This window comes from Tenrec ecaudatus, chromosome 7, assembly GCF_050624435.1.
Source record: "Tenrec ecaudatus isolate mTenEca1 chromosome 7, mTenEca1.hap1, whole genome shotgun sequence".
Classification (NCBI taxonomy): Eukaryota; Metazoa; Chordata; class Mammalia; order Afrosoricida; family Tenrecidae; genus Tenrec; species Tenrec ecaudatus.
This window is the reverse complement of record NC_134536.1, coordinates 65,326,416-65,344,635: the sequence shown is the minus strand read 5'-3', so window position 1 is coordinate 65,344,635 and position 18,220 is coordinate 65,326,416. Positions and strand designations below refer to the sequence as shown.

Below are 18,220 nucleotides of genomic sequence, written 5' to 3'. Positions count from 1 at the left end.
CTGCTCATTTTCCCTTCCCTCCCCTCTCCCCCCTACCTCATGCACCCTTCATCATTCATATATTATTATTATTTTGTCACATATTACACTGTCTGACGTCTCCCCTTAAGATGGGAAGGTTTTGTCAGTGCTTTAAAATAAGAGAAATAACTGTAAAGAGACAAGCCACATGTTGTAGTCAAAGAAACTCTGGGCCTGGACATGAATAAATCTGACAGATAATATTTGTACCTTAAGGAAGGGCTATGAAGAGTAAATTAGGTAACGTGTGGGAAATCAACGAATATATAAGGGTGCTTTACTCAATTGACACATGTATGGATTGTGATAGGAGTTGTATGGGCCCCAATAAAATGATTTATTAAAAATTATTTTGATGTCAGTAAAAGACTATGCCAGTATGAAGACAAGGGGCACATGGGGATCACTGTGAGATGTCTGCACCACGTTCTTTGAATGCATTACTTCTAAACATTTGGAGACTTTTACAGAGATTTAGGGAGGTGTTTTAATTCTTTAAATCTCTGTTAGTGATTTGGAAACACATGTTTTTGGAAATTCCTAAATTATACTGATCATTGAAAATGTAGCGTATTTTCCCATTAGAGAAAAAAAAGAGAACCGTAAAGATATAGTCAATATACGTTTTCTTGACTTGTCCTCCACTTGTGGCTACTAGACTCAGAAACTATGCCATTAAAGCTGTTTAAAGCCCCCTCTCATATGTGTACACACACACACACACACACACACACACATCCCAGTGCAGTAAAGAAATTGTACTGGAGATAGGAACCGGAAACACAGGGAATCCAGGACGGATGATCCCTTCAGGACCAGTGGTGAGAGTGGCGGTACCAGGAGAGTGGAGGAAGCGTGGGATAGAAATGGGGAACCGACAACAGAAAAGTGGGTGAAGGGAGACGTCGAACAGTGTAAGATATGACAAAATAATAATTTATAAATTATCAAGGGCACATCGACTGCAATGATCGCCACATAAGCATACACTTCCCCAGTCCAAAGGAACGAACAACAGAAATCACCAGGGAAGGGAGACAGCGATTAGTGGAAGATATGAAAATAATCATTTATAATTTACCACGGGGTCCCAGGGGGCTGGGCAGGGGAATGGAAAAAAGAGGAGCTGATACCAAGGGCACAATACAAAGCAAATGTCTAGAAAAGAATGATGGCAACATATGTACAAATATGCCTGATATAATTGATGTATGGATTGTTATAAGAGTCGTAAGAGCCTCCAATAAAATGATCTTTCAATAATAATAATAATAAATGTGAAAGGTCGATTGATGACAAACCTTATTCTGATGTCCATAAAGTTCCAGATTGATTAAAAAAAAATTATCAAGGGTTCATGAGGGAGGGGAGAGCGGGGAGGGAGGGGGTAAAATGAGGAGCTGATGCCAGGGGCTTAGGTGGAGAGCAAATGTTTCAAGAATGATGAGGGTAACAAATGAACAAACATGCTTTATACAATTATGCATGTATGCATTGGGATAAGAGTTGTATGAACCCCCAATAAAATGATTAAAAAAAAAAGAAATTGTACTGGCCCACTCAAAACTAACCCACATGGTTGTTACACAGCATTGGCTATGTAAAGAACACAAAGGCCAACTTGCATGTCACACAGGGTATGAATAGATGTGCCTCGTGTCAGAATTTAATGGAATAAAATGTAAAGTTTAATTTGCAGATTTAAAAACTTTCATCAGCATTGATAGATTCAGAATTTGAGGCTTGCAATATGAGATTATATTAATGTCATGATTAATTACATAGGAAAGTTAATCATTGCTTCTTGGTTATGAGGTCTTCCAAAGGAAAATTTGTTAAATTTTAAATAATCATAAATGTATCTATATTTTGATTCCAAGTCAATTTTTAATTTTAGCTTCACATTTCAGAGAGGAGCTTAATTCTACACATTGAAATGCAAAAAGTGAGCCTGGGACCTTGAAGCTTTTTAGGAACGCCAGTAATAGAAATTCAACAAGCGAAAAGTATCAGGCTGTCAACTGCAGCAATGAACCACACTTGCCTGTAGCTTTTTGGGGGAGTGAATCAATAACTACTAAGCTCTGTAATCTCATGACAAATACTATGCTGGTTATTTAATTAAAAGCAACACCATGGGACGAGCCACTCACATCATGCAGGTCCCAAACTGTCCTGGGGTGCTGGAAGAATACATAAGCTGCGTAAAGCGAGTTTGGGTTTCTATTCTTTTATGCAGGTCTGTGTGTTCTGATAAATTTCTTACATCTTTCATCACATCCTGGTTCCGTCTGCTTTGGCACTGAGGTGTGGATATCTGTGCCCCACCATGCCCACCATCATCTACATGGTGCCCGAGCCCTAATATCCTAATTTCAACCCTGAGACAAGATGAAGGCAAAATACAGTAGAATCAATTTTATGGCAGTAAGTTTAATTTTTTTGAGTTGTCACTAAAACGTATCTCATGCAATAGAAAAATTCTATCTACTGAGGATGACGATGGAATAAATATGTAATTCCAGCTAAGAATGGCAATACATCTAAAAATGGAAATTTAAAATTGCAAACATCTTCTGAGGATTTAGTGTGTTTTATAATTTTTGTTACATTAAAAATCTTCAAATTCCTAATGAGAAGAGATAAATAAAAATATGGATTATATTTAAAATCAGAATTGCTTTCTGGGTGCTCAGCCAGCATTTTATTTGGGGGGTAGGGTGGGTGCTTTCAGCATTCGGGGACCCTAATCCCTAGGTGACTCACTCAAAGGTGAATGGGTCAAGTGTAGGCTTGGACCTCCAAAGAGCCAATGAGAATCATCTGTGGAAAATGTTATTGGCATTATTAGAGAATCACTTTCTTTTTGCTGAGATTATTAAGCACCATGAAGACTGTTGCTTCCAAGAACCATCTTTGTTACCATGTGGAAAGAATCTGCCTGAGGTACAATCTTCCCAGAAGACAGCAGAGCGCGCTGGCCAGACAGAACAAGAGGGTGACGTTCCTGATGCTATCTTTGGAGGACCTGAAGCTAATGAAGTCCTTTCTGTGCTTACACCTCTCTCTCTCTCATAAAAGCGCCCTCCAAGTACAGAGTGCACACGTTGATAAGCTGGTGGCTTGTGTTGAGAAAATTCTAGACCTAGAAGTGCTCTGTAGGAAGAGAGGGTGCTCTCCTTCGCAAAGCTCCCTCTGTGTTGGAACTGTTGTCAGCCCCTGGGAGCGGTTAGTGGATAACCCGGAGCAGAGGAAGAGCAGTTGCGCAGCAGGGGGATGGGAGCTGGGAGCAGATTCCCAGGACATGGCCCAGTTGTGTCCTCTGGGCAGGCAGGCTCCTTCGCACAGGGGGAAATGCAAGAATCAAATGAGTGGGGTGAAGACATTCTGCTCTGTGTCCCGGGGGACAATCACCTCTAGATGCAGGAGGCCTCTAGGCTCTGGTGTTGGGAAGGTGCATTTGTTAGCTGAGGTGCTTGTCTCCCTCCAGAGAATGGTGATACGAACTTGCGGTGAGTGCTTATTGCTGCACAGTGTTCTTGGAAGAGTGAGGAATGCCTGCCAGTTTACGAGGGAAAACAAGTCACAGTCATCCCTGCTCTCCTTCAAAACCGTAAATGCCACAACAGTCACTTGTCAGACAGTATGTCTCACAGCTGAACCCTGTCAGGTGATAAAGTAGGAAGTACTGATGGCTGAATACATGGAGGACCAGAGCCTCCGTACCCTTATCTGGAGGCCTAAGGCACTCTGCGCAGCAGCAGGGCGACGGTAAAGGACGCCCACTGTGGGGTCCTGACTCTGGGACGCACTCAGTGTAGGAGCAGGCATGCTGCCCAAAGAGAGGATTGTGATTAGAACATTCAGCATAACTAATAAAACGATGAAAAAAGAACCTTAGGCGTCTCAGGCAGTATTACTGCCTTTCCCAGTACACGGCACACACAATGGCATGTGTCCTACAGCACTCACGGTCCACAAAAGGAGACCATACAACGGTCCCCACAAGCTCACACAGACCTTGTCAGGAAGGAGTAACTCCTTAGACCCTGAGCCCGGAGCTCTTCCACAGGCAGCCCCATTGTACCGTGCACCGATCAATCCCCAGAGACGGTCTTTGGCTTGATTTTAATCCAGTAAGCAGGTAAGCTCTCCCATTAAACCAGAGAGACTGTGTGTGTGTGTGTGTGTGTATGTGTGTGTGTGTGTGTGTGTGTGTGTGCACGGGCACCTCTCCACCACAATCTTCAGTAGCATATCACACACATTACTAACCTATGCAGCAGGGTCTTTGATCTCGACTGGTGCCTCAGTAATTCTGTTTGAAAATGGAGGTGGCATGGCCCCCTTGTTATTTCAGAAAAGGTGGTTAAGATCATCATCAAGGATCAGTCCTCTGATGTGGGAAGCGGGAGGCTGAGTAGTGTTTGCAGACACTGCTTAGGAGACATAGGGGAACGGTTGCAGATGTACCAACCAAACAAATTACAGCTCTCTGAAAGATCAAACATCTCGGAATCAGAGATCCCCAGTCCTCTACAGAATCAGACTGTAGGATCAGCGTGTGCGTTTGGAAATACGGGCCTAGGTAGTGACAGAGCTCTAATTCACCACGGCTCTATTCAGAATCGACACAGAGGTGCCTTCCTTTCCTGTTCTCCCGAGCAAGGTCATTGTGTGGAACCCATGCCTCTGCGCTGTGTTTAGGGGAGGGAGAGAGCCCACCCTTCCAATCCACTGAAAACTGCTGGAAGGGACCACACTGGGGCCTCCACGGGGCCAGAGGCGGCTCCCCAACAGGAGGACACGGGCGCTCCCTTGAGCACAGGTGGCTCCGATGCCACAAACTGGGAGGCCTAATTGAATCCAGCTCTCCCACAGTGCAGAGCACTCGCCCACAGAACCAGCCTGGAGGGCAGTTTTGGTTCACTCTCCAGACTGGGATTCAAAAGATTACTGCAATTGAATGTCTGTTTCAACTCAGGAGGTGCAGAGCATGGCGGACATAATCACACTGTTGAGGGAAAAGCAAGGGAACAAAGGTAAAGGCAAATTTACTTCAGGAACTGAAATGACAAGCGTGCAGGCGCAGACCAACCTAGCATCTTGGGCCACGCACTCACTGAGGTGCAGTCGTCCTGTGCTGGAGTGCCGAGCAGCGCGAACAGCTAACCCACCCGGCCGCCAAAGGAAAAGCCGGAGGTTTGAGTCCACTCAGCAGCACTGCATCCACTGCCCCAAAGCCAGCTCCTGAGAACTCTGGGAGCACACATTGACTCGGACTCACGGACACCAGGGCTCAGAATCCCCTCTCGGGGGGCTGGTTGGTGTTTTGTGCCAGGCACTGAGAACAGGAGCATTTCATATGTAAAATTATAAACCAAAGGTAGCAAGTTAGGAATACACACTTTGAAGAAAAAGAAAAACGGGTAACAACTGCCTAAAGCAGTGGTTCTCAACCTGTGGGTTGCGACGCTTTTGGGAGGTTGAATGACCCTTTCACCTGGGTGGCCTAAGACTATCGGAAAACACATAAATATTTTACAATATATAATTACATATTGTTTTGTGATTAATCACTGTTTTAATTATGTTTATTTATGTTCAATTTATAGCAATGAAAATACATCTGCGTATCAGATATTTACATTACGATTCATAACAGTAGTAAAATGACAGTTATGAAGTAGCAACAAAAATAATGTTATGGTTGGGGGTGCCCACAACGTGAAGAACTGTATGAAAGGGTGGCGGCCTGAGGCAGGTTGAGAAGCGCTTGCCTAGAGGATTGAATAGATCCCTGGAAGGCGCACACGGTTTGCTCTCAACTATTATCTTAAAGGTTAATGGCTCACATCATCTAATGAGGCTGTGGGAAAGGTCTGGCAATCTGCTCCCATAAAGATTAGGTGTGAACATTCTGTAACACATGGGGCTGTCATGAGTACGGATTGACGCGGCAAATGGGTAAAGAATTAAAAAGAATACCAATAGTATGTTGCCGTGAGGTGCTGTGGAGTTGGTTCCAACTCATAGTGACTCTGCACAACAGGAAGAAACACTGCCTGGTCCTGTGCCGCCTCACAGTTGTTATGTTGGAGCCCATTGTAGCCACTGTGTCCACCCATCTCCTTGACAGTCTTCCTCTTTTTTGCTGCCCTACTACTGTATCAAGACCAAGTTGATATATATATATATATATATATATATATATATATATATATATTTATTTATTTTAGGGATTGGTCTGATAGCCTGGCCAAAGGACAGGAGATAAAGATAATGGAAATTCGAAGCCTCTTCATATTTGGAATGGAGCCTGGGTGGTGTAGTGCTTAAGCATTAGGCTGCGATCTGCATGGTCAGCAGTTCAAAATCACCAGCAGCTCCTTAGGAGATAGACCTGGGAGTGTACGCCCATAAACAGTTAGTTTTGGAAACCCACAGGGGGTTGCTATGAGTTAGCACTGACTGTATGTCAGTGAGTTATATTAGGACTAATAATTGAGAGAAGGTGCTATATTTTATAATGTCGCAAAGAGGCTTATCACTGACATTACTTAGTAAGTGTATTCATAAGCAAGTTCATGTTAAAGCTTAAGAAATTTAAAACAAGTCCATAGAATCAGAGAATGACCTTGAGTATATTCCACCTGAATTTAGAGACAATTTCAAAAACAGATTTTCTGCATCAAATATTAATAGCTGCAGCCCTGATGAGTTTAGGGGATGGCATCTTGGATGACATAGGAAGAGACAGGAAGGAGAAAAAAGATCTAAATAGATGCCAGAAGGCTCTAACACTTGCCCTTGAAGGTAGGGTGGCTAAAGCAGACGGAAGACCTGATGAAGTAAGAGTTGACCAGAGGATCTCAAAGGTGTCTCAAAAGGATAATATATTATGATAAAAATTATGCAATGTGGCAAGACCTGGAGTTGGAAAACCAAAAGGGAAGAAAATATTTGGTATTTCTCAAGCTGATAGAGCTGCGGGGAAATTCAAGTCTTGAGCTGCAACACTGAAGGATTACAAGGGCAAACTATTTAGAGACACAGGAAGCATCAGGAACAAGCGGGAAGAAATACACAGTCAACATACAAAAAATACTTGGTCGACTTTCACCCATTTCAGGAGGCAGCATCTGATCAAGGACCGTGATACATAAAGAGTCCAAATGCACCGAAGGCCCAAACAAGACTACAGGAACTGATGAAACACCAGTTGAGATGTTTGAAAAACAAACACAACATGGAAGTATTCACATTACTTAATCTATGTGCTGTGGTAATAATCCAAGAAGCTGGGCCGAAAGAAGTACATCAGGTTGGAGAAAAAGACTCATTAATAACCTACAGATATGAAGATGACACAGCTTTGCTTGTGAAGGTGAGGCAGATTTGAAGCACTTGCTAATGAAAATCAAAGACTACAGCCCTCAGTATAGATTAGACCTCAAGATAAAGATAACATTCACAACTGGACCAATAACAACATCATGACAAATGGAGAAATTATTGAAGTTGTCAAAGATTTTATTTTTCTTGGATATATAGTCAGTATCCATGGAAGCAGCAGTCAAGAAATCAAATGAGTATTGCGTTGGGTACATTTGCTGGAAACTTCTCTTTAAAGTGTTAAAAAGCAGAGATGTCCCTTTGAGGATTAAGATGCACCTCACCCAAGCCATAGCAGTTTTGGTTGCTTCATATGCATGTAAAAGCGTGGCAATTAATAAACAAGGCTGCACAAGAATTGGTGCATCTAAATGATGGTGTTTATGAAGAATATTGGCTGTATCATGGATTGCTAGAAGAACAAAACAGTCACACTGGAAGAAGTAGGGCCAGAATTATCCTCAGAAGCAAGGATGGTGAAACTTTGTCACATGTACTTAGGACCTGTTAGCAGGAGAGACCAGTCTCTGGAAAAGGACATCATACTTGTCACAGTGGCTGTATCAATTGGCACAGACACAACAGTTGTGAGGACAGCCCAGGACCAGGCAGCGTTCCCGTCTGATATACCTCGGGTCTGGTATATTTTTGCACCAGCTCAATGGCACTCAACAAGAGTAGTCATTTTATTCACGACCCAGATAAGGGAACAGAGATCAGGATCATCAAATTTGTTGATACCACTGAAATGTGTGGGACTGCTAACATTTTAGAGACCAAGAATCTAACTTTAAAAGAACATTTAGAAATTGGAGGAATGGATTATCAGAGTAGGATGATAGTCACTGGGACAAGAGGCTCAGCATCTGAAGGAAGAGGGAAGGAGTCTGGTGATGGGAATGAGCGCATGCTGTCCACCGGGCAAGTGTTTGGTACAAAGCTTGTAGCTTTACAAGAAGACACAACTCTGGAAGCTGGCTTAAGATATGAACGGACCCATGTGCGGCTAGAATTTATGAGTGATAAAAAGTTTCACGTGGTTTAAAGGCTTTTATACTTCACTTGGGGAAGAAGTTGATCAGTAATTCCTTTTCTATCATTAATAATTATATTTTAAAGGAGATCTGAAATCAAGGTAGATGTTGTCACAACCAACTTTAGTAAATTAGTTGTTTTGAAGAAAAACAAGACTAAAGAAATCTATTCATTATTTCAGCAAGGAAAAAAACACTTGTCTGAAGTGAGATTGCCGAAAGAAAAATAATTGGGTTCATCTGATATATAAAGAAACAAGGAATGAGAGATTTGAAGCTTTCAAACGTCAGCCCAGGCAGCCTCTTCCAGCAGCCATCTTGGAGATGTGGCTGGGAAATAAGACCACAGCCTGTCATGCTGCTTCACATACCAAAGCTCCATCTTCCTCCACCGTCTGCTGACCTTCAGCCACTCTCGCTCGTCTAGCTTGAAAACTTACATCATTGAAAAACAGAAAGAAGGCACATTTTCACAGTGTATTTCTGCCTGTTACCATAGCAGGTAACTCTTTTGGAGCCTATCGTCAACTTCTAGTTTGTTACTACAAACAGGATTTCAGACAAGTTGTTTTTCAATTCTCAAATACATTAACTTAAAGCAGCATCTAGAAATCTTAAAGAAAACATATTTTGTATGTGAAAATATAATGCCATCATCTTCATTTTTATATGCTGTCCTCCAGTCTTTATTTATGAGCACATAAAGTGTTTACATAGTTGTACCCATATTGTAGAGGCATTTGTATTTGTAGGTGACTTGTCTTTTTGCTAAATATTAAAGGCATCTACATAAATTATTATTAAAGACATATAAATTTTACCACAAGTCCTGTATGAAACAAGGGGGGAAAAACAACACCAAGACTAAGATAGCTTCAAAATGAAGGCTGAGCATGGTAGGGGGACAAGAGGAAAGTCAAAGGAAGTAGAGGGAAGAACTTGGAGGCAAAGGACATTTATAAAGGCCTAAATACGGGCATGTACACATGTAAATATACTTATATATGCTGATGGAGAAATAGATCTATGTACAAATATTTATAGGTTTAGTATTAAGGAAGAAGATGGGCATTGGGCCTCTATTCAAGTACTCTCTCAATGCAAGAACACTTTGTTCTAGTAACCTGACATTCCATGATGCTCACCTTCCCAACACAATCGCTGAAGACAAAGAGGGTGCAAAAGCAAATGTGAAGAAAGCAGATGGTGCCAGACTATCAAAAGATATAGTGTCTGGGGTCTTAAAGGCTTAAAGATAAACACGCGGCCATCTAGCTCAGAAGCAACAAAGCCCACATGGAAAAGCACACCAGCCTGTGTGACCACGAGGTATTGATAAGATCAGTTATCAGGTATCAAAGAACAAAAAAAACCATATCATTGTGAATGAGGGGGAGTGTGGAGTGGTGACCCAAAGCCCATCTGTAAGCAATTGGACATCCCCTTACAGAAGGGTCGCAGGTGGGGAGACAAACCAGTCAGGGCACAGTATAGCACCACTAAAACATTCAACTTTCCTCTAGTTCTTTAATGCTTCCTTCTCCCCACTATCATGATCCCAATTCTACCTTACAAATCTGGCTAGACCAGAGGATGTACATTGGTACAGATAAGAGCTGGAAACATAGGGAATCCAGGACAGATAAAGCCCTCAGGACCAATAATGAGAGTAGCCATACCAGGAGGGTAAGGGGAAGGTAAGGGAGAAATGGGGAAACAAGTATAATGAGCTACATATAACCCCCTCCCTGGGGGGACGGACAACAGAAAAGTGGGTGAAGGGAGACATCAGATAGTGTAAGACATGAAAAAAATTATAAATTATCAAGGATTCATGAGGGAGGGAGGGTGAAGGAAGAAGAGGGAAAAAATGAGGAGCTGATACCAAGGGCTCAAGTAGAAAGCAAATGTTTTGAGAATGATGATGGCAACAAATGTACAAATATGGTTGACCCAATGGATGTATGTATGGATTGTGATGAGTTGTATGAGCCCCCAATAAAGTGATTATAAAAAAAGATATCTTCAGTTGGTAAAAGGAAATGAGAGATTGAGTATACCCAGTGAGGCTCTGTGGAATATTTTACTACAGGAGGAGATGTAGAGTCCCAGGGTAGGAGAAGCAGCAAGAAAGGGTACAGGGGCGATAAATATAACAACATCTGGTCTCTAAGTGTGCCAATGTGAAAATTCTCAGAGCCAGTTAACTAGGGCTATGGGGAAGAATAAGTAGGGGAAAGTCAGAATAAAGGAGGAGGAATAATAATAATACTAATCTGGCCTTGGAAGCAGAGAAAGACCAGTGGCATTTACACAGAAATTTCTAAACTCAAGGTAAAAAAAAAAAAGAAAACGAGTAGAATTTGAGACACAAAATGCAAGAAAGGCCCAAAGAATCTAAGAACAGTAACAGAAGACATGGCTAAAAGGGAAAACCTTAGTGAGGAAGAACCACGACATGAGACAAAAGATTTTTTTCTGCCCGTCTTAAAGGGAAGTGATGTGACCATGCAAATGCAGTCTGTGGACATTGCTGTCTGATGGCGGGAAGAGAATTTTAATGTGCACCCTATGCAAATGCATTTTCCAATACAGCAAAATGTGCAAAGACTTCTGGGGGCAGGATGGAAGCGAAGAGCACCAGCTGCTGGGCATTAATGCCTGAGAGGCATCAAAGGACCGAGCCAGAACGTGCCGCCTTGGAAGCCGGAACGAACACTAGGAGAGAGCAAGTCACAACTCCGAGCGGTTAATGATCCTGGCTAGATTCTGTGGGGAGGTTTCAGTCCACACAGAGGCACCTGCAAAGAAAGGCCTGGCCAAAAATACCGCAAACCAAAACTACGGGAGGGAAGAAACCATCTCATGGGACACAGTTCTCTGGGGTTCCACACGGGGATCCATGTCAGAATTGATTTGATGGCCACTGGTCCTAGTCAAGTGAAAAACACCCCACCACCTTCACGTCTCTGTCCTTTGGCATGGGGGGGGGGAGGGGAGGAAATAAACAGAATGCTTAGTAACGTACATGCAGAGAGAAGTACAAAGGGAACTACCGCACACGGCTTAAGCCGTGTGTCAAAACGCACACTCAGACTACAGGCTACTCGGTCCTGGCTCTGACCATGTGATTCTTATGCACCTCTATAGGCCTGAGTGATTATTAAAAAGAAATTGGGGGAAAAGTATGCATCTCAGTGATGTCGATATTTAAACAAGCCATTTTTGAAACTGCTAAAAACATTGACGCTGTAGAGAGTCGAACCGTAGGTGCCATGTTTTGCCTGAAGTGGTAACAATACCATCTGCCCCCGTCTTTCCGCAGCGTGCTTATTTCAAGTAGCAGTCGGCTAAACTGCGGGCATACGCTCCGCTCCAGCTGGGAAAATACTCAGCCGCTCGCTGGCTCGCTGGGCGATGCTTCCGCAAGCGGGAGGAGTCAACAGACCCGCTTTCTGGAGACACGCACGTTAGTTACCGGGCGGGCTCAGCACGCACCCACGAGTCCCCTGCGGTTCAACAGGTGGCGCTCTTCCCTCTAGGACGGGCGGAGCCACACACCTGTACCTGAGGTCCCCGGGCACCCGGCGGATCCGCTGAGCTGCCAGCGCAGCACACCCGGTGCTTCTGTTCCTCGAACTGCTTCCCTCGTGGTGGCTTTCCCTGGGAAAGTAAGATGCTCCTGGTTTTGCCCCGTCCTAGCAGCTACTGCGGAGCGCCGCCTTTCAGGCTCAGATGCTCTCCATGGCGGCCTGCCGCAGGCGGGGTCAGCAGAGGGCCCAGCGCGCCTGCAATGGAATGAATGGCTTCTCTCGTGGAGAGCTTTGCTCTCCCGCCTGCGAGGGGCCGCAGCCCTGTAAAGCATTCGCATCCAGGCTCGGGGCAACGGGAACGCCATTGAAACCCAATTCCATTTCTCCTCCGAGCGTCTGCGGACACACCACTGAACACACGCTGGATGTGACGGGCAGTTTTGAGCTCCAACTGAGACTGGATTTTGAAATGATCCCTTGCCCACCTTCCCCTTCACGCTCTCGCTACTCCGTGGCTAACGGAGTTTGGGAGATGGCACCGAAAGCCACACAGCAGACAACCAAGATAGGTGTCTGTGGTTCTGGGAAACGTGGCTTCTGAGTCAGTACACACCAACGGAAGATACAGACATTTTCAGCGACGTCAGTTTCACTACAGCCTTCAGGAATGGCCTCGCGGCTTTTCCCGGGCAGTTTTCAGTGCACGCCCATCAGCGACGCTGAGGCATCAGTGAGCACGCGTTTGCAGCTGCGCTCGTCTGACCGGAGGTCGTGACTGGACTGCTATTGTTCCTGTTGCGTGCCGTCAAGTCGACGCTAACTAACAGTCATTGGGCTTTACACACCAGTCCCGCGCCACGATGTTTCCTACTTTGAAATCTCATAGGAGCAATCTCCAGGTCTTGTCTCCTACGGATCGGCTGGTGGGTTCGAACCGCCGACCTTTTAGTTAGCAGCCGAGCTAACCACTGTACCACCAGGGTTCTTTAAGTGACATGTTGCTCATAATACATTGCATCAAACATGCCAGACAATACTGTCAGCTGTACTCTGCAGACATCTAACTACTCACTACCTGGCGGAAAAGAATCCATCTTTCTTTCTCATGTTGCCTGGAAATCTAAGTGGCCTGACATCAACTAACAACAAAGAATCGTGTGGGAATGACAAGGTCTAGGTTCATTACTTGGATCAGGTTTTGCCCTTAAATTACCCGACAGTAGCACATATTCAAGGGAAGTGGGGGTGGGCGGGCATTAGAACTCTTGTCACTGGACATTAGGGCCATTCAACACTGAAATGGGCTGGATTGTAGAGTCCATATAATCTAACACAGCGGTTCTCAACCTGTGGGTCTTGACACCTTTGGGGGTCAAAAAACCCTTTCACAGGAGTCACCTGATTCATAACAGTAGCAAAATTACAGTGATGAAGTAGCAATGAAAATAATTTTACGGTTGGGGGGGTCACCACAACATGAGGTACTGTATGAAAGGGTCATGGCATCAGGAAGGTTGGGAACCACTGCGCTAACGGTAGTTATTCTCAGTCTGTCTTTCTCGATTCCAGACTTCTACAGTCGCTCACACTTTCCCTTAGCAGAATACTGAGGCAACCCTCATAGCCCTCTCAGGTGTAGCCTGTGCTGGGTGCAGGCGATGTAACCCCGAGCCTGGCCACCATTGTGATAAATGTTATCAAGAAAGGAGACTAAAGGAGAAGGCTACTTTAGCGGCGGTTGTTAGGTACAGTCAAGTCTGTTCTGACTCACAGCGACTCTGTACAACAGGAACACTGCCTGGCCCTGTGCCACCCTCACAGCTGTAATGTGTGAGCCCACTGTTTCGTCACTGTGTCAGTCCACTGTGTTGTGGGAATCCCACCACTTTTTTGCTATCTAATTTACCAAGCACGACATCCTTTACTAGGGAAAGGTCTGTCCCTATAACATGGCCAAAGTATGTGAGGCGAAGCTTTGCCACTCTTGCCTCTCAGGAATATTCTTGCTGTGCTTCATCTAAGACAGGGTTGTCTGTTCTTTTGGAAGACACCTGCTAAAATTTTCCATCTACCCTTGAGGGAAAAAAGAGGTTGTGAGCCAGGTGTGTTCTGAAATCTGAATTCAGGATTACCTTCAGAGACTTTCTCAAATGACTCCAGCCTGCCCTCTGGTCTGCTCCCCAACCAGGGGGGTTTGATTTTGGTGTCAGAGGGTGGGATACATTGGTAATCTAAGTGTGTGCATTTTCCAAAAGCTCCATAGGTAGTGAGTGAATGATTACCTTTTGAGTTCGCAGTGCACGGTGTTTCCCAGGTGTACTGACTTGAATAATGTGCCTAAAACTTCATGACACCCGGGAACTCAGAATTGCCCATATTTATAAATAGGGTCTTTTCATATGTAATCAATTAGTTTATGTTTGGGAAAACAACATATCCATAACTAGGATGGGGCTTCAAAAAGTTCATAGAATTTTAAAAATAGAAAAAAAACTATTTTAATGAAATATGTCCACAAATTAAAAAAAATTGTCAATTGGCTGAAGGCTTACAGCACATATTAGTTTTCCATTCATCACGTCATACACATTTTGTTTCATGCCGTTGCTTGCAATCCCTACAACAAAGTATCTTGTGTCTTACTTCCTCTTTACATTTCCCAGTTCCACTCCTCTTTTCCTAACCCCTCTGAATTCTGTCCTTGGGGAAACGTTGCCCTTTTGATCTCAGTCGGTTGATGATCCTAAGGTGGGTGTACCTCTCTGGTATTACTGTTTCCTGTATAGACCCGTTGACTGTTTGGCAGAAAATCTGAACCTTAGGGTGAGTTCACTTCCAGACCAGGAGAGTGACCACGGGCACAGTCTCAGGCGTTCCATTTGTCTCTGACCAGTGAGCCTGGTCTGTGTTATGATTTTGAATTCTGTTCTATATTTTTCTTCTCCTCTATCCAGGGCCTTTTACTATGATTCCTTTCAGAGCAGTGGGCTGTGCTAGTCAGGAATCACCTAGTTCTGGTCTCAGCGTCATGGAGACTGACCCTTTCCACACAGGGTCTGAGGCCCCATGTCCGTGCACACATGGACATAATGTATACATCACACATAGGACACTTAAATGCAGACAGGGCTATGTGGTTTGCAAAAACACCAAACAGACTGTATAGTTTGTGCATTATTTACGTGAAACTATGGCAGTCTACGGTCAGTCCGGATTGGGGCAAGCTGTAGTTCACTAATTTATAAAGGCACCATTTAAATCCATTCTAAGTGGTCCCTTTATAAGAAAATAGAGACACAGAAGGCGGGGAAGAATGCCACGTGAAGCTAGAGATTGGAGTGATGCATCTACAGGTCAAGAAACGTCAACTAGCAGGAATTAGGAGAAAGATGTAGAGTAGGTTCTCCGTCAGATTCTCCAGCAAGCAGATGTAACACACATCATTCCCTAGTTCCTGAACGCCTCCTCTCCCCACTACCATGACCCAGGTCTACCTTACAAATCTGGCTAGACAGGAGTACACAAAGTGGTATAGATAAGAACTCTCGACACATGGAATTCAGGACAGATAAAACTCTCAGGAACAATAGTGGGAGTAGTGACATCATGAGGCTAGAGGGATGGGGGGTGGGGGGAGAAGGGGGAACCCATCGCAAGGTTGGATATATAGTCTAACACCCCCCCAGGGGAACAAATAACAGAAATGTGGGTGAAGGGAGACAAAGGACAGTAAAAGATATGAAACAACAAAAATAATATATAATTCATCAAGGATTCATGAGGGTGGGAGCATGGGGGAGGGAGGGGAAAAAAGAGGAGCTGATTCCAAGGACTCAAGTAGAAAGAAAATGTTTTGGAAATGTTGATGGCAACATATGTACAAATGTGCTTAATACAATTGAATGATAGATTAGTAGAAGATTTGTAAGAGTCCCCCAATAAAATGATTTTAAAAAAAAGAAACTCTAGTAGGAATCAACCCTACCACCACCTACACTTAGACTTCTGGTCCTCAGAACTGAGAGAAAATAAATCGTATTCTTTCAAATCACCATCAGTTATTATCTGACCAACCTAGGAGCTATTTTCTATCAGGAGGCCATGTATACAAGTTTCCAACAACGATTAGTGATCTTCTCCTGCTTTTTTTCTTTCTTCGTATGATTTATCATCATCACTAGTTTGTCACATGGATATTGTTATCCTGGTTACTCTCGCATTCCCAACACTTAATATAATATCTGGTATAAAATGAGCACTCAGCAAATACACTTATGAATATTTTTACCTGCTAACGCTTGTTATTTGACAGGAAATATCCTCCAGCTCTGAAACGATGCTTTTCTTTTATGACCTTTGAAGTATAAAACAAAACCCAACCACCACACCAAAATGAATCAAAGAATATAGAATATGGAAAATCTACGTACCTTCGCATAGTTTAATCTTCCTTTTTCCTGGGCCTAAAATTAGGAAAAGAGGGGGTATTAATTCCTTAGTTTCTTAAAAATCAGTTTCTATACCCTTGTGTTTCAAAGAATAAAATTAGAGAAATCTCTGTGTAAGTATCAATATATAAACACACACAACACACTCACACGAGGGGCTCCAAGAAGTTCATGGAAAAATGGGAGTTAAAAGATAATGGAATTTTCCCACAAACTTTTTAAAGCCCCTTGTATTTAGTGGCTGTCTTTATTAGAGTAGTAATTCAGAATAAACTTAGATGCCCCTTTAGATAAAGCGCGTTGACAATGGTATTTGCAAGTGGGAAGCATCATCCTCTGCCCCACTCAATTACTAGCGTGAGGCTTTCCATCGCACGCTCTCCGGAACGGCTCATTTCATTTCCTTCCACCGCCCATTACGGACATTCTCAAATGGACGGGAGAGCGCACGCGCCACTCTGCTGAACCCGGACAGCAGCTGCCTCACGCGCTCTGCCCCGCAGCCTGTAAGCACAGGACAGCTCAGATAGTGCCAGATGGCCACGCTAAGAGTTAAAAGTGGAATAATCGTGCCATATTTGTAATACACAAATCAAATTCAAACTTCCCCAACTGTACAAAGAATATCTTTTATGGCTTTTCCTATAAACCAGACTCATACGTTGAACTTAAGAAAAACAAGCGGTGGTAAAATACACAGAGCAAAGATCTGACATTCTCCTGGACATCACTAGCAGAAGGGCCGCGGGGAGGAGACGGCCCAGTCAGGGTGCAGTGTAGCACCGATGAAACGTACAACTTTCCTCCAGTTCTTCAATGTCTCCCCACCCATTAACATGGTCCTAACTCTACCTTACAAATCGGCTAGACCAGAGGATGTGCACTGGTACAGACGAGAGCTAGAAATACGGGGAATACAGGACAGATGAGCCCTTCAGGAAGTGTGGTGAGAGTAGCGATACCAGGAGGGTAGAGGGAAGGTGGGGTGGAAAGGGGGAAATGATTACAAGGATCTGCATGTAACCCCCTCCCTGGGGGATGGACAACAGAAAAGTGGGTGAAAGGAGACATTGGACAGTGTAAGACATGGAAAAATAATAATAATTTATTAATTAACAAGGGTTCCTGAGGGAGGGAGGGGAAAAATGAGGAGCTGATACCAAGGGTTCAAGTAGAAAGCAAATGTTTTGAGAATGATGATGGTAACAAATGTACATATGTGCTTGACACAATGGATGGATGGATAGTGATGAGAGTTGTACGAGCCCCCAATAAAATGATTTTTTAAAATTGCCATTCTCTACTATTCTATTATTTTCTCACCCATACAGTAATAATTTATATTCTAATAAGTCCTAATTTAATTACTCATTGCAGGAGATATTTGCAATGTTTTCTTTTCCTCATGACCACTCAGCTGAAGTATACAGTTCTCCACATTTACAATGAATTTGAGGTTTAGAGAGAGAAAAAAAATCACTCCTTAGTTTTATGGTGCAAAGCTTTCAAAATTATCAAAAAACTACAAATGCAATCCAATTACAAAGTGTATTAAAAATTAAAACAAAGTCAGGCCATTAGAAATCTGCAGACTATTCCCAGAGCAGCAGATTGTCTTTTCCTCAGTTTGTTGCCTGTTTGCCAGATCATGTCTAATTGTCATGGCTGCTAATCCGCAGTTCATTGCTTTTACAGAGCATGAACCTGAGGTTGGGAGAGCTAAAATAACCCCAGTGTTTTCTTTACAGTTCTGAAGTGTGAAACTCCAAAAATGCAAACTCACCGCCAG

General features: G+C 43.6%; 1 protein-coding gene across 1 annotated transcript in view; it reads right to left on the bottom strand.

The window, feature by feature from the left end:
- PDSS2 (decaprenyl diphosphate synthase subunit 2) overlaps nt 1-18,220 on the bottom strand; it is a 284,108-nt gene that overhangs the window by 20,330 nt on the left and 245,558 nt on the right. The window contains exon 7 of the mRNA XM_075554703.1: nt 16,414-16,446. Coding sequence (XP_075410818.1) covers nt 16,414-16,446 — 33 coding nt within the window. The remainder of the gene's footprint in view (nt 1-16,413; nt 16,447-18,220) is intronic.